Raw genomic sequence first — 15755 nt, forward strand, 5'->3', positions numbered from 1 at the left:
AGAAAGGCAGCTTGGTGTGATGGAAGGAGTCTATGGCCTCGTCAGCCACAGCAGACTTGTGTGAAGCAGAAGTGCTTATGTTCAGAATCCCTTCCTGATCTTTGGAAGAATCTTAGATTTCCAATAACCCATATTGATTGATGCCTAGAAGTACAACTAGAACAAGAAGTAGAGCTAGAACATCTTCCCAAATAATAACAATAATAAAGAGCTAGAACGTCTTCCTAAATAATAACAATAATAATAACCGAGACAATAGAGAGAGTCAGAATATATAATACTTCAGAACTAGAAAACCAAGGCGGGCTAGTTATTATTTACTCAACGCAAAGGCTGCGAAAGTACATGGCGTGTGTCCTACTTGTATAAAATGGAATGAACAAATTACGGCCTTCGCATTGCATACCATTCCTGTCTGTCTCCAATTGTAAAGTACAGAATATACAAATATAAAATTACAGTGTCGATGCAATTGTAATTTCCAGTGATGCATGGCACGCTCATGTTTAAGTTCGGGTACAAAACTACAGCCATTCCAATGTGCATTCAAATTTTATAACTTCAAAATAACAGCTCGCTAGTACGACCCCAACCTTAGGTTGGTTATAATGATTCATGACAACGTAACAGTATCCATTGGGCACTTAACCAAACCTATATCAAACCAAATCTACAATAGTTAAAACTAATCTCCCACATTCGTCAAATAAACACGAAAGAATTTACCTCCACAGCCCCCAGCCGAAAATGATTGTTAATACTCAGTAATAGACTTTGGAAGACCAGTTTCATGTGGTCTTAGAAGACCAATTTCCACAACATACGCTGAATTAGCCACAATATTGATAGAGATCAAGAAAGCTGGAGGTTCTCAGATTTAAGAGCGATGTCTTCAATCGACGACATAATTGGGAGCCACAGCTAAAATCCTGTTATCCTTAACTAACGATGGTTCGCCTTCAACCCCGCCATCTACTGGCCTCCCGTCATCTACAACTATCAAATGGCCTTCCCTTACTATCAAACTCTGAAAAACAGGCCATGTCATGTGAGCTATTGGCACAAATCATGTTTATAATGATTTCGAGTATATCAAAAATACATGTTTACCTCAATAATACTTCTAATTGTTTTAACTTCTTTTTTTGCCTCCTCCATGGAGCTATAGCTATTCTTCTCGTTCTGCTGAGCCACATACCATTGAATCAGATCTCTCTGCCTCATTCCCGCCAGCTCAGTTCCTGAAGCACATGGAAATTTGTACACTTATTATAATAGTAAAAACATAATTAATATTCCTGGACAACACATTGTTGGCCAATTCTTCAAATCTGTATTTCAATTAAGAACCCAAATCAATTATCAAAGCAACGGACATCTAGGATATGACAAATTTGACTAATATCCCAATGAATATCCATTTTGCATATCAGAGATATCCAAAACCTTCCCCTTAACATCTTGAAATGAAAGGACATAGAGTACCTTCTTGCATCACAGATTCTTCGTGCTGTCTGAGGCGCATGACAAGGGCTTGGGTAACCCTCTGAAAATATTCATCACTCAGGAGAAGTTTCTTCTTCTCATGTTGACTGCCAGAACCTGAATCCATTTCCGCAGCATCATAATGAGGTTAATCTATAGGAAAGTTGCATAGATTACAGTGAATATGATCGTTAAAATCTCACCACCATTTCCAGAAGTTGGCTCTGTCGCACCATTCCTAGGTTCAGCATCAACCTCATGAGGCCTATTGTCTACATTATTATCACCATCTCCACCTCCATTAGTTTCTTCTTGAAATTCAGATAGGTCAATCTCGCTAGATTCCACACTGCAAGGTAGCTGATAGGTCAATCTCACTGATAGGTCGTTGTTAATTAGATTAAATGGATTACAGTACGAAAAGACCACCCAAAAAGTTAAAGAGAAGTGTGGATTGACTGGAAATCTTCTAAGCTTTTTGGGTAACTTGCCTGATGATTGACGTTTTCAGTAAGGTCACTGCTAAACGCACATGGCGCGATTGAACCTGTAAAAGCAGTTCTGAAGTAAAGTTCCAAAATCATTACCTAACTAGAGCAATTTTCCCTAAATGTACTCACCAAAGTCTCCAAATAACTTCGTGCAATTGCTTCGGACAGCCTTATTAATGCCTCGAGCTGCCTAACTGTCATGCGATAAGCAACCCTACTTCCAGGAGTTGTATCTCCTCTGCGAAGAGCAACATAAGAGTCCACCAATACTTTTCTGGCTTCTAAACTTAACTGCATTATTTAAACACTATCAAAGGAGGTAAAACTGGATAAAGAACAAGCACAAAGTTAAATTAAAAAAATAAGAAAGACCTTAGGTTTTAGAGTTTTTGCATATGCAATATAACGCTTCAACTCAGCAGTGGTAAATGCAGGAGAAAGAGCGTCTTCATGCTTCTGGTGTACTCTCACAATGTGATGTGCAATGTGGTAATCTGTTTGATCATCTGGGTCATCTATCATCACGTACACAAGGTCAAACCTTGAGAGAATAGCAGGAGGCAGAGCAACATTATACTGTAACAAGAATAAAAACATATCAATGAGATAGGAAAACAATGACTACAAATCAAATCGCGAAACTATTTCAAACATTCCACGCATAATTTTAGTTTTGATCGAGAATCCCAGCTCCAAGTTGACAATTTCATACCAACTGAAGCCATAAGAAGTATGAACAATAGTTTATATCTAGAGCTGTGCTCCTTTCATGAAATTTCTGTGATAGATGGCAACCACTCTCACCTTTAGTGGTTTAGATTTGTCATAGCGCCCTCCTGTAGGATTAGCAGCAGCAAGGATTGACGTCCTGGCATTTAGTGTTGCCTGTATTCCGGCTTTCGTTATGCTTATGGTCTGCTGCTCCATAGCTTCATGAATTGCAACCTTCAATAGCATGTGCAAGTCAGATTATCATAGAAAATGCACGAGATGCAGAGCCAAAGCATTAATAAAATATAGCCACAAGTTACCTGATCCCTGATGTCCATTTTGTCAAATTCATCAATACAGCAAATGCCATTGTCAGCAAGCATCAAGGCACCAGCCTGCAATAAAATTATAATGCATCAAGGGAACTACACAAAATGGTACTACATGCACTAGTTGTAAGTTTGTGCTAAGATTCATAAGCATGATATTCGGATACATCCAATACAACAAGATGAATTGTTGTAAAAGTATATATATTTTTGTAACAGAACTGTGAAATGGATGTGGTGCATTTTAAACTGGACAATAGGAAGAATGGCCTCTCCAGATGAATATTGAATAAAAGGCTACCTCAATACAAAACTCTCCTGTTTCTGGCTCTTTGGCTACAGTTGCAGTTAATCCAGCAGCAGAAGAAGATTTTCCAGACGTGTAAACTGATCTTGGCACAATACCTGAAGTATACCTGTGGAAAGAAGTCAAGAATAAATGTTTAAATACAATATGGTGAACTAGTCTACTGAGTTGTGAAGTGTTCACTTTGGAGAAATATTTAAAAAAAAAAAAAAACTGAACATGAATTGGTCTAGTGACAAAAGGGTTCTCAATACCAAACGTTGTGGATCTCAAATAACAGTATCATGTGTAATGTTTTTAAGGCAAGAGGTGCAATAAAACACAACAATCCACCGAGGACTTAAAGTGAAAAGGGAGAAAGTTTTGCTTTGATGCATATTGTTAAATCGTCAATCAACCCAACGGTAAATTTAATTATATCAACACTCTAACACTCTCCCTCACTTGTGGGCTTGAAAATCTGTAAGAGCCCAGTAAAAGTGGAAATCAATATTAATTGAGGAGAAAACAACTTTACAAGGATTCAAACACAAAACCTCTTGCTTTGATACCATGTTAAATCACTAATCAACAAAAAAAGCTTAAGCTGACGGGCTATGGTAAATTTAATAATATTAACACTCTAACTCACAACATAATAAAAATCAATACATATAGATACATGCATGCATACACATATACATAGATTATATCTATCTATCTATCTATCTATATACATATATATGAGATAATGAAATCTTAGATGGATTTTTAAGAGATTGCTCGAAGAGAAACTACAATCAAGATATTTCCTTCCCCTTCAGAGAAAAATAAAAGGCTCAAATATGGTTAAGGACATGTGCCCTTGTGGTGAGGTGGCCCATTTCGTGCTTCAATTTTTGAAGCAATGTTCATCGGATGAGTGGACATCCAGATTATAAATAAATAAAACCCTGAAAAATGTTGGACTACTACAAAAGCTCCACTTGATGGATGGACTATTCACTTTAGTCCAAATATCAAATACCAAACACAAATTTATGAAGCATCAACTACTAAGGAAAAAACCATACCTGATACCGTATTCAAACTCTGCCTGAGTTGTTAAACAGTTTAAATTTTAAACTAAGAACCAAAATAGAGTGGAGAAAAATTACAAAAACTTACTTAAGAAACTGAGATTTTGCACAACTTGGATCTCCTACTATACAGACATTGATATCACCTCGAAGGTTAATTCCTTCATGGGTTAACTTGTGGACACCGCCTAACAGCATTAGCAGAATTGCTCGCTTGATATCTTGATGGCCAAAGACTGCTGGTGCAATGCTATCAATAAGTCTGTTGAAGAAGTCAGGGGTATTCCTCATTCTTTGAACTTCATCAAGCTCTTCAGTCTGTAGGATTTGTTAATTAATCAAAATTCAGGAGAGCTTGGGTAGCATATGCTGGAAAAATATAAACCTTCTAGTTTTGATTTTACTAGGACCTGTGTACAAATTAAGTGTTCAATAAAATACAACACAAACTAACTATCTATAAGCTTCTTGGAGTATCTACACAAAAGTCTAAAACGTAAACTAAGGATTTAGTGCATCAACATGTTTTTCAATAATCAGTTTAGTGCATAAGCTATCACTGAGAATAAAGTTAAAGTGGTCATCTGCATCCTACTAGTTTTTATATAATTTAAAATTTGAAGTAAAACGCCTAGCGTGTATTACAAGCAGGAAAAATTAAAACTAGATATTGCAAAACTGACGGTGAACTGTTGGTTGTCTTCATCCGCATCCTTTTTCCTATTTCTGATATCAAAATCCCTTCTGCCATCTAAAACCTGATAAAGCAATGATAAGATTTGAATAATAAAAAATCCTGACTGAAGTTGATAAATGATAATTAGAGAGGAACGAGGGCTAACCTGAACTGAATTGGCAATAAAGGCTAGGCGGTAGGACAAGTCCCTCACTCCTAGGGCTCGTAGACCCCTCATTCCTTCATGTCCAACGGCAGAATTTTTTCGCTCTGAAGCTTCCCGACGACATTCTGCTCTTTCTCCTGGAGAGGCTAATGCTAATATGTCTGGTATGACAACTACTGTACCCGTGAAGATGACGCTGTGTCGATGTATGACAGGAAAGGCTTAGATAAAATTACTGTACGGAAGTTGCAGTGTCATGATTTTGTAATCATCCATTAGGTTGAACACCAAAGATGATGCCAGAAAAGTTGGGAGATGTCATGCTTAAGAGCCATAAGAATGTCAACCTTTCATAAACCAGATTCTTGCCAACGAATGTTGGAAGTTAACCCTATAAACAACTCGGAAGTACTAAAGGACAATAATTGAAAGCCAAGGTAGTTGTTCTTACGTGTCTCCAGCCCTAGCACGTTCGACCATTTCATGGCGGAGAATTACATCCAAAGATCGTGGAAGAGAGCCAGCCGGTATCTCCTTTGAAGTCTCTTGCATTCGCACCCTCTGCCAATCAGCAAATTTACTCTCTTGCCGAAGTAATGCCCACTTTGTTCTATTCGAACAGGTTGGGTTCATGCATATTGTTGGCTATAATTCAAACAAAGAACGGTCAATAAACATCTACCAAGATTTATCTAAGTGCTACGTGAAAATATTTGAGATATCTTATGAATTGCGAACGGTGACGTGAAAAGAATAAAAATCTATTGACTTGTAACACAGACCTCCGTGTACTTAAATTGTTGTTCGACGTTCTTAATAACATTCCCACATTCTAAGCACTTGAAGGTCCCCTGTAGAAGCTCTGGTCGGACCTCGCTTGTCCGCGTCACCACTCCTGTCACGGATACTAATTTCCCAATTTCTGCAGTGGTCAATTCTCTCAACCTATAGTTTGGGAGAAAGATGCCATCAAAATCAAACAGTGACGTTTTAACAAGGCTTCCAGGATGCTCGTCGAGTTTAGAGATGTATTGCTTAGCTAAGGTTTGATGAGCTATATGCAGGGGGTGAAGCTATACCAGAACATTCACAGATTTTCCTTTTTCTTTTATGGAAAATGAAACTAAGACAAGGGCACATGAGGTACCTTTTAGAAACGGGAATGTTGAAGAAAGCGACATTTATGTCCTTGAAGGGGTTATCGTCAGCGATGAAAGAAGGATTATGCTCCATTACGAATCGCTTGCAAGCGTTCTTGAGGTATGGTTCAAACCTGTCGAAACAAGGAAGAAGGCAATCATACAATGTGATATTACGAGACCGTCTGGAAGATTAGAGGTTTGAGGGGCAAAAAAAAAAAAAAAAAAAAAAAGAAAAGAAATTGAAAAGCAAAGCAAGACCTGAGATATTCGTCGGCGATTGCTACGTGGAGAAGATCATTGGAGCGCATAAGGTGAGCGAAATCAATGAACATGGTGTTAGATTCGCCAGCCATCATAGCTTCTATCTCTGCCTCGTAGTAAGGGTCTCCAGAGTTCCCAACGAGGCGAAAACTGAATAGAAATGCAATCGTTGGTGAGGGGAAGGGAAGGGAAGGGGGATTGAAGAGTTGAAATGAAAGAAAGAAGCAGCTCACCTCTTGAGGAAGTCGAAGAAAATGTTTTCGACAAGAACAGACTTCTCATCCACGAAATAATTACCAACTCCATGGCTCTCCATATCTTCACCAGTGTGTCGCTGGAGAAAGATGGGTTGAAGGATTGTGAGTGGAAATTAAGGGCAAATGTTTGGTTGGGGTTGCAGTCAAGTAGTTTGGCGCCGAAATGTCGCAGTTTCCCGCCAAAACCAAGTGGATGGCCAAGGCTCCACGGGTTTTGGGCTATACCTTGCCGGGTTGAGCTGCAATGGCCCATGGGCTCTATTCTCTTAATACTCGAAAACTTAATTCGTACCTTTTTTTCTTCTTTTTTTTTTTTTTTGTTCATGAATTTTATATTTAGATGCATTTAGTTTTTTTGAGATTTCAATTTTATGGTATAAAAAGAATATTGAGAAGTTTGTATTTTTCCAAAGTATCCCTCCAACTTTCAAATTTTTTTTTAGAGGTTATCTGGACGCAACTGGCGTTGGAAAGCTATTGGTAAACGCAGATGGCGCGATTAAACTCAACGCTCTACTCAAGTATGTACCCACCATAATTAGTGAGATGCTCCTTCTGGTTTTCTGCTTCTTTGTCCACCTCCAATTCTAACATATTTTGATTCTAGATTCTGCGGGACTGGGAGGGGATGCTTTGTTTACTACCGCCAATGAGATTTCAGAATGGTCATTTCATTGCACCAACCCTTCTCACTTCCCCCCACCACTAATAATCAGTTTCATTTCTTTTTCAAAATCTTCAAATCAAAGTTTGTTACTCAAAGGACACCGCCCAATTTGACGCTATCCCAATAATTCAACCCTCTTACTCTTCTAGCCCCCATGCTACATTATTATTATTATTATTATTACTATTAGTATTACTTCTGCTGGACTTCTAGTAAGCTACTGTATTATTATTAGTAGTAGTAGTACTGGTAGTAGTATTTTCTGCTGGACTTCTAGTAAGCTACTAAAAATATTATTTAGTTTTCTGTTTTTTTACTACACCATTATTCAGTTTCCCAATTTTTATATTATTTAAAAATAGTTCCAAAATAGATTTAAGGTCTAAAAACAAATTGTCCACATAGTAAAAGAGAGAAGGAAAAAAAAAAAAAACGGAATACGCATGGCTGGGAATGGGAAACACAGAATTATTATTATAATAAACCCAGAAAGAAAGTTGAACCTCGGATTCCTTGAACTCGAAGCGGCAGACCAATACCCAATTACGAAAGCAGTTGAAAAGACATTCGTATATTATTTAATTAGCTTACTCGTTATTTAATAACCTATCTAGTTGTAATTATTCGAAACCCAAAACTCTGCCCTACTTTTTTATGACTAAAATTAAGAGGATGATTAAACAATCCCATCTTTATGGACCAGAACTAAACATAATTGAAACGCATTACAGAGCCCTTCCTATACCTTCTGTTTGGGTGGGATGCCGACACCACCCATCTCCTCTTTCTCTATACTACACACAATGGAATGTGGCTTAATAATTTCTGTTTTTATTTGTGATGTAAAATTTTGATCGAGCACAAAAAAATAAAAAAAAGAGTAAACAAAATAATTACAACCAATGCCCCCACTCTCCCCCAAACATGTATTTTTAGTTTTATGAAAAAAACGAAGAGTTGTGATGTGAAGAAAGAAAGAACGAAAGAAAGAAAGAAATGAGAACTAATTATTGGCGCGTGGCCTGTAACCTGGTACCGATCATTTTGAGCTCGAATCTCTTGACGGCGGGGGCGACGAGGCGCATGGTGGTGTCCAACACATGGGGGGTGTTGTCGAGAGTAAGCTGGGTTTCATTGGAAAGGGAGCGGCAGGGCTCCCTCCTCTGCGCAATGGTGCCATGGTAATGGAAGTATTTTATGATCCTGTCCGTCTTGTGTGTGGACTTCCCGGCTACGTTCTCCGACATGTGCACCCCCGTCGCATACACCATCCGCGGCTGCACTGCGTACTTCCTGTCCCTCCTTATTCCCCTTTTCACATCCTTGTATACCAGCTTCTCAAACCCCCACTTCCTGCCGCCCAATGCAACCACACTATTCATTATTCAATTCCTTAACTATAATTAATTAATCACTGTGTCTATGTCTAATTCGTACCTGTAGGTTCTCCCCGCATCCTCTGTCAGACACGTCTTGCTGTTCATGGGCATCTGCTCAATTGTAAACTGGGAGTACTCTGAAAGCGAATCCAGAACTGATTTTATGGTGTTCTTCGGCGGCACGAAGATGAACTCATCCACGTCGAAGAAGAACATCCACTTGGCCATAAACTTGTACCGATGCAAACAGTCATTCACCACCATGAATTGGTTGTGATAGTATCCATCGAACCTTTCCTCCTCCCTGATGTCCTGCAATGTCACATACCCCAATTCCATCCATGGCTTTAAAACTTCCAGCACCTCCTCATGAACCCCGCCCGCATCATGTATTACAAAGTGGGATCTGGCCCCGAATAGCCTGATATGGTATGCCAACCACTCTCTCACTCTCTGGGGGCTCAAGTTCCCATACAGGGACGACCCACAGTAGAGATAGTCATATTTGGGCTTCGATGTGAAAAGGGAAGCGTTCATTCCACCGGGGGTTTCTGTTAGCACCTCAATCGTGTCGGTAAGGTTGATGTCGCGATCTCCGCCACCGGAAGTGGAGGCATAGAGAACCAATTTTCCACCCTGGTTGTCGGCATTAACAGGGTGAGAGAAAGTGCAATTGACGACGACAACGGTGTAAACGCGACCGTAGCCCCAGTCGGGAAGGATCTTGAAGGCGGAGGCGTTGATGGGACTAGAGGGGTGGAGGCGAGGAATCCACTGGCATTGGAAAGTGGGACGCCCAAAGACGTGAAGAGGCTTGGAGGCTAAACCAACAATGGCAAAGTTGTGGAGGCCGCCTCTGTAAGCACCCATAGTAATGAAGTTATAAGCAGCAGCACCGTAAGGGTGAAAAGCGCGGCGGAGAACGCCATTGGGAAGCAGCTGATCTGTTGGAGGGGAGGGGATGAGAGTTGGAGGGGGTACAGAAGAACGGAGTGTTGCTGATAGAGAAGAAGGTGGAGGAGGAGGAGGGGGGGAATCTCGGGCGGCGGAGCAGGAACGGAGATCTGCGATAGAGAGCGTGAAACGAGAAGGAAGGAACTGGAGGAGAGTAGCGAGAGCACAGAGAAGGAGGAGAGCGGAAAGAAAAAGCTTGAGTTCCGCAGCATAGCTAAAAAAAACTCCGACATACATCCTCTTTTCTCGGTCTTTTGCCATGGTAGGAGAAAGAGAGAGAGAGAAGCAAGGGAATCTGAGGTTGTGATGGGAAGCAGAGCCCAGTTGGGGTTGGGGTAGGGGTTTTTAGGGAAGAAGGTTCGCTGCGATGCTCTTGAATATGTGATCTGTAAAGGTGAAAGCAGACGGGAGAGAGAAGGAAAGAAGAGGAAGGGTTGGGTTGGCAACGGGGGTGGGGGTGGGGGTGGGGATGGGGATGGGGTTGGGGTTGGGATCTTATTAATAATTGTGATGTTCTGTTTTTGTGGGTTTGAGAGGAAGAAGGAAAGAGCCCTTCCGCCTCCTTTACTTTGTATTTACTGATTGACGCCGCTAGAGAGAGAAAGAGTGCGCGTTGAGAAGTAAGAAGGGGAGAAAAGAAAAAGGCAGGTGAGGCTGGCAATGGAATTTACTAATTACCCTTCATTTCATTAATTTCGCCTTAACCCTTTCCTTTTCCATGGAATAATCAAGCCCTCCCACTCTTTCCTTTACCGTCACCATCATGCTCGCCTTCTTCGGTAAATGGTAAAGGATCAAAAGTAAAGGGTCAAGGGTAAATGGTAAACGGTAAAGGTCAGAGGAGGACCTAAAAGAAAATAGTATAAGAGATGGAGGGGGTGAAGTGCAAAAATGGGAATAGAATGATTCGGTGGCGAGATGTTAAGGGTGCGCGTCAATGTCATCCAGTTCGGAATTGGGCCCCTCCCACACCCAACCTCGTGCTGTAAATCCGAAGCGGCAGAGGAACCTCTACTTAACGCGTGCCCTCTCTCATTTTCCCACTACATGCCGCCACGGGATTGATCTGCCTCGTCGGTGCTCCAAAATTCTATTTACCTTTCACTTCTGTTTCTTATACAAATTACCCCCAACGCATTTCAAATATCCTTCGTGTTTCTCTACATCTCCCCATTTCTCTAAAAACTGTACCACGTTCTTACAAATACTTTTCTAAATAATCACATCTGGCATATTGCTTTTAAAATACAACTTTTATTTTAAATTTATTATTAAAAACAATGCAATATATTTAAATAAATCAATAAACAATACAGCCTCTGTTTCAAACAAACAATAATTAAAAATAAGGCCTGTAGACTGGCCAATCATTAACAGTCCAACCTTTCAAACCTTTATTATTATTCTAATATTACACAATATGATATAATTTAATTCAATTCGAGCACAGGCAGGCAGAAGTGAAGTGAGGATACCCAGATCTCGGTTTTTCACCATATTCAAACATGCTTCACTTTCATTCTACTTCTTAATTTGTCCTTCATATAAATTCATGGAGAAGATAAATGAATATTTTCTCCTTAACACAATAATTAATTGTATAATGGAACAAGTGAGATGGGTGGAGTTTTGACATAAGAGTTAAGGAACAGCCACATTTTCGAGTGCATAATTGTTAATAAAGATAATTTAAGAAGGGAGTGGTTCACGTCCATCTACTTTGCCTACTTTTGTTCTTTAACTTTATACAAGTTATTAACTATAACCTACAATTTTAGTTTAAGGAGTTCGAGTTATTTTATTTTAGTGCCTATACTCTATTCAAACTTAATTAAAAAATATATATCTATATGATTCTTTTATTTTACAAAAACCCAATATTTATTTGTTTTTACCAAAATTGTATCTACCTTCCTTCTTATAATATGAATACTACCCAACTGATTCTTGATGATCATTAGGGTTGTTGGGTCAACCATGCACACTTTATTATATATAGTATTTTCCTTCCCAATTTGATTTTTATTAATTAAGTCCGTGAAACATTAAAAATTATTGTAATTCATAGCACATTTGTTATACTAAACAAAATAATAACTTACTCGTTTTTGTACCAACAAACTTAAAATTTACTCATCATCTTGATTAATTGGCTGAAGGTTTTACGCAAACGGTTTTACGCAAACCTATCTACGATATCATTATAAGTATAATAAAAAAAAAAACACTGAAACAGTCTGGTATTACAATATTTCTCCTCCAAATAACTTACACACGTACAATATTCACAGTAGAAGGTAAAATACAAAATGACTAGTTACAAAGCATACAAGATGGTATGTGCATTTTGGATAAAGAAAAGAACAAAACCCAAAAGAGAAAGGGGAAAAAAAGAAAAAAAGAGAAGGGTTTGTTGTTGGGTTGAAGGTAGTCGTAGAGAGCAGTGATAAATGATAATGCATGCACGGGGGAAGCGGTGGTTGGCGAGAAGAAAAAAAAATAAAATAAAATAAAATGATGAAGAATGAAGACGGTCCTCTGAAGCAAGAACTCGTTCATCGAAAGCTGCTAATCCTTCCTATGAATGTGCAGTAAAAGAGGCCCGCACGACGTCCTCTATCGGAGCTCCGCAAACTGGACACTTTCCCCCTCGCCATTGCAATTCCTTTGCACATTTCATACAGCAACACATATGCCCACATCTGCAAAACCCATCATTTTCCACTTCTTCACACAGTTTTCCTCTAATATCATCAAAATCTTATGTAATATCTAATCCAAACTTGGGTAAGTTACCTATACAGCAGTGAGTCAATCTGCATATTGTAGCAAATACAACATTTGCGCTTTCTTGATGATCTCTCTTTACTGGGTTTCCTCCCTCCTCCTGCTATGCCTATTCCGTTAGAAGAATTCAAGCCAAGCATACACTAAAAACTATGACAAAGGTGGGCTTACCTGCCACTGCTTCATGCTTGATTGACTGATGCAGCATGAGTTGCATGTCCATGCAACATTTTATTGATTTTCTCAGTTCCGACATCTCCCGGTACAATTGCTCCATATGCCCTCTTAAATCGCATATCACTTCCATTTCCTTCGCCATTACAAATTTACAATTGTCAGCCTAACATACTAATCAAGTAAAAGCAGGATTAGGCTTGGGGGGAGCCGCTTACAATGGAAGGATGATGGTTTGTTGAGACGCGGGAAGAGCGTTGGTTGTTGGAGGAAAATTGAGGTGGAAAAAGTTGGGGTGAGGAACTGGATGCGCCTCTATTGGAATCTTCACCCATCTCGTTATCCTGGTAGCTCAATGAGCTCACCATTGATGGGGATGCCAATTGCAAAGGCGATACAGATTGATCCAAATAATCGCCCCCTTCAGGAGATTGACCGCTAATCAAGCTTCTTTCATCTTCTTCTTCGTTATCACTACTCTTTGGTTGAGTGCGTCCTTCTGAGAAACACCACAGCTCTTCTTCTGCCACATTATCCTCCTCGTTGACCTCATCATATTCTTCTTGTTGCCGAGTTCGCCGCTCTAATCGAGACACCATTAGCTTATCCATTCTTTCACGGAAGCCACTCGATAAACAATTGGATACAGTTTTCCTGCATCCACAATTCAATTTTGGAACTTCATTGCTTGCAGAGGGGAACATTCATATATAACTAAAGCCATCTGAACAGATGCAAATTCGAGTTATCCCTCAACAAAACAAGGGGAACTTGCTATTGCAGCTCGACTCCCATAACAAATAACAGGGTGCATTGGGTAACAGGATCAAATGCTAATTAACTAGTCAATTTGGGAAACGAGTAAAGAAGTGGTATACCGTTTAATAAGTTGACGTATTTCATCGTTGGCAGAGGTAGAATCGAGCATTTGTTGATACCAAGTTTGCCTGCGGCCTTCCCAGTAACTTCGAGGGCGAGAAATATCAGTAAACCAATCGTAGCTGGTTCTCTCATAAGTCTCTTCTCTATCTTCCGATCCACTGATTGAATCTGGTGAATCCAAATTCAAATCAGGGGTATCTTGCCATGTGGCCTCCGAAGTTGGAGGATCAAGTTCTTGTTCACGTCCTTGTTCTTCAATTTTCTCCTTGTCATCTCCATGAATTGGGTTGTCATGTACTGTGTCTATGCTGCTATCTATGGCATTGGCAACGACCTGCTGGTTATCGTTATCGTTAGTATCAACGGCAGGAGTTGGATTGTCACGTACTGTGTCTATGCTGCTATCTGTGATGGCATTGGCAACGATCTGCTGGTTATCGTTATCGTTATCATTAGTACCGACGGCATGAATTGGATTGACACGTACTGTGTCTATGCTGCTATCTATGGCATTGGCAACCACCTGCTGGTTATCGTTATGGTTATCACTAGTATCGACGGCATGGGTATCTCTATCTGATTGGGTTTTATTGTCATCGTTAGCGTTTAGCATCTCTGCAAGCGAGCTTCTTGCACCAACTCCACTAAATTTCTCCCTGCGTGAAGCCAAAATCCTAAGGCATAGGCATTGCAATTGCAAATATAATTAAATCACAAGTTGTCAATTGATTGATTATACCTGAGATGCATGATGGTAGAAGATCTACGATTCTCTCGGGGCATTATTGCAAGATTTGGGTGTTGTTGCTCATCTTCCAATGCCATTACACGTTTCAGGATTTTAAGCCGAAGTAGCGACTGCAGCATCTCACAACCCAATAATAGTTAGGTGATTTAGTAAAATATATTTTACAAATGCGTGATTCGCTCGATGCAATCATTCAATTTATAAGAATAGTTCGATAAGATGTAATGTAGAACAGTGATCCATGAAGATCAGATAAGATAAGAAAGTGATTAAAAAGAAAGAGAGAAATCGGACCTGGATGCGACCACGTTGGGGGAATTTAGAAACGGCTCGACGCTCTACCAACGTGTCGAGCTCCTTTTGCCTGTCCCGCTGGATTTGCAATAGTAAATCGGCGAAGGCCTGGCGTCCTCTGATCCGGGGAGAGCGTAATATACGAGAAAGACATTTGCGCTCTACTCGCTCTCTGAGAATCAGAGCGGAACGCGAGGAGGATTCATTTGAGTGGTCGTTGTCTTCGACACAAGATGGATGGGTAGGTTTCGCAGCCGTGAGTGTCAATCTCCTGATGATATCAACCACGCGCACCTTCTCGCTTTCTCCAGCGTCCGAACTATGGCTTTGCCTGGAAGAGGGTGGAGAACTGGACGTTGTTCTGCTGGAATGCCAATCTGCAAAGCCGTCCTCGCTCACGGGCCCTGCATCGAAACTCTCGTCCTCGAAATCCCCTGCTGCTCCCACAGAGCACGCTTGCTCCGTATCCGTGGTATTCTCTAATTCCACAGCTTGCTTGCTGTTGGCGTTTGTATTCGCATTCAAACTGACGTTGGAGGAAACATTTAGCCTCTTCTCCCATATCTGAACCAGAGAAGATGCTCCAAGTTTAGAGGTTCCCTCGTCCGTTTCAGGAGGAGCAGGAGGCGTTGGTGTCTGTGGGGCTTTTGCGGAAGTGTGTTGAGAGGCAATGGTAGATAAGGCTCGTTGAAGCTGTTTGGCAGCACATCGGCTGGGAGCGGGATTGTGATTTTGATTTGGGGTGATTGAAATGCAATCGTTGAGGCGATCCATGACCAAACTCTTGAGGTTGCTGCGAAAACGAGCAGCATGGGTGGCAGCGACATTGGCGTCTCGGCGGTTACGGTCTCTTCTGTGCACGCAGCGGAAGGGCGAGGAGGAGGAAGAAAACTCGACCTGCGAAGAAGCCATGAGTGGGGAGGGGGAGGGGGAGGGGGAGGGAAGGGAAGGGAGGGGAAGGGAGGGGGGAAGGGAAGGGAAGGGTGG

The 15755-nt window shown here is 40.6% G+C and overlaps 3 protein-coding genes across 4 annotated transcripts; all 3 read right to left on the reverse strand.

The window, feature by feature from the left end:
• Window positions 1–376: 376 nt before the first annotated feature.
• LOC111497108 (DNA replication licensing factor MCM6) lies at window positions 377–7019 on the reverse strand. 2 transcript variants are annotated; one of them, XM_023147760.1, is made up of 18 exons: window positions 6860–7019; window positions 6624–6776; window positions 6371–6496; window positions 6006–6168; window positions 5675–5868; window positions 5224–5419; window positions 5065–5139; window positions 4470–4699; window positions 3318–3432; window positions 3008–3082; window positions 2781–2921; window positions 2349–2552; window positions 2106–2267; window positions 1977–2032; window positions 1692–1834; window positions 1486–1602; window positions 1111–1241; window positions 377–1027 (listed from the first exon to the last, which is right to left on the reverse strand). In XM_023147760.1, exons 1-18 carry the CDS (start codon window positions 6940–6942, stop codon window positions 893–895), a joined length of 2499 nt encoding a protein of 832 aa, XP_023003528.1. In that variant the 5' UTR covers window positions 6943–7019; the 3' UTR covers window positions 377–892. The 2 variants fall into 2 exon arrangements, with proteins under 2 accessions (XP_023003528.1, XP_023003527.1); XM_023147759.1 differs by having other exon boundaries at window positions 1689–1834.
• Window positions 7020–8195: 1176 nt separating this feature from the next.
• Window positions 8196–10360, reverse strand: LOC111497135 (galactan beta-1,4-galactosyltransferase GALS3-like). The gene is made up of 2 exons (XM_023147805.1): window positions 8988–10360; window positions 8196–8903 (listed from the first exon to the last, which is right to left on the reverse strand). The coding sequence occupies exons 1-2, from the start codon at window positions 10142–10144 to the stop codon at window positions 8558–8560; spliced, it is 1503 nt and encodes a 500-aa protein (XP_023003573.1). The 5' UTR covers window positions 10145–10360; the 3' UTR covers window positions 8196–8557.
• A 1760-nt stretch (window positions 10361–12120) lies between these two features.
• LOC111497396 lies at window positions 12121–15680 on the reverse strand. Its single transcript, XM_023148184.1, has 7 exons — window positions 14769–15680; window positions 14466–14584; window positions 13723–14382; window positions 13063–13498; window positions 12842–12980; window positions 12680–12770; window positions 12121–12585 (listed from the first exon to the last, which is right to left on the reverse strand). The coding sequence occupies exons 1-7, from the start codon at window positions 15678–15680 to the stop codon at window positions 12462–12464; spliced, it is 2481 nt and encodes an 826-aa protein (XP_023003952.1). The 3' UTR covers window positions 12121–12461.
• Between the last annotated feature and the right edge of the window lie 75 nt (window positions 15681–15755).

The sequence above is a fragment of the Cucurbita maxima genome, unplaced genomic scaffold (assembly GCF_002738345.1).
Source record: "Cucurbita maxima cultivar Rimu unplaced genomic scaffold, Cmax_1.0 Cma_Scf00023, whole genome shotgun sequence".
Taxonomy (NCBI): Eukaryota; Viridiplantae; Streptophyta; class Magnoliopsida; order Cucurbitales; family Cucurbitaceae; genus Cucurbita; species Cucurbita maxima.

What these genes read in the sequence shown, in the direction of transcription:
- LOC111497108 (XM_023147759.1), bottom strand. Translation starts at nt 6,942, where the DNA reads ATGGAGAGCCATGGAGTTGGTAATTATTTCGTGGATGAGAAGTCTGTT. An exon ending in AAGACAACCAACAGTTCACC is followed by an intron (nt 4,700 to 5,064) that starts GTCAGTTTTGCA and finishes CAAATCCTACAG; the next exon opens with ACTGAAGAGCTTGATGAAGT. An exon ending in CAGGAGAGTTTTGTATTGAG is followed by an intron (nt 3,083 to 3,317) that starts GTAGCCTTTTAT and finishes ATTTTATTGCAG; the next exon opens with GCTGGTGCCTTGATGCTTGC.
- LOC111497135 (XM_023147805.1), bottom strand. Translation starts at nt 10,144, where the DNA reads ATGGCAAAAGACCGAGAAAAGAGGATGTATGTCGGAGTTTTTTTTAGC. An exon ending in GATGCGGGGAGAACCTACAG is followed by an intron (nt 8,904 to 8,987) that starts GTACGAATTAGA and finishes ATTGGGCGGCAG; the next exon opens with GAAGTGGGGGTTTGAGAAGC.
- LOC111497396 (XM_023148184.1), bottom strand. Translation starts at nt 15,680, where the DNA reads ATGGCTTCTTCGCAGGTCGAGTTTTCTTCCTCCTCCTCGCCCTTCCGC. An exon ending in ATACGTCAACTTATTAAACG is followed by an intron (nt 13,499 to 13,722) that starts GTATACCACTTC and finishes TTGTGGATGCAG; the next exon opens with GAAAACTGTATCCAATTGTT. An exon ending in ATTGACTCACTGCTGTATAG is followed by an intron (nt 12,586 to 12,679) that starts GTAACTTACCCA and finishes TGGGTTTTGCAG; the next exon opens with ATGTGGGCATATGTGTTGCT.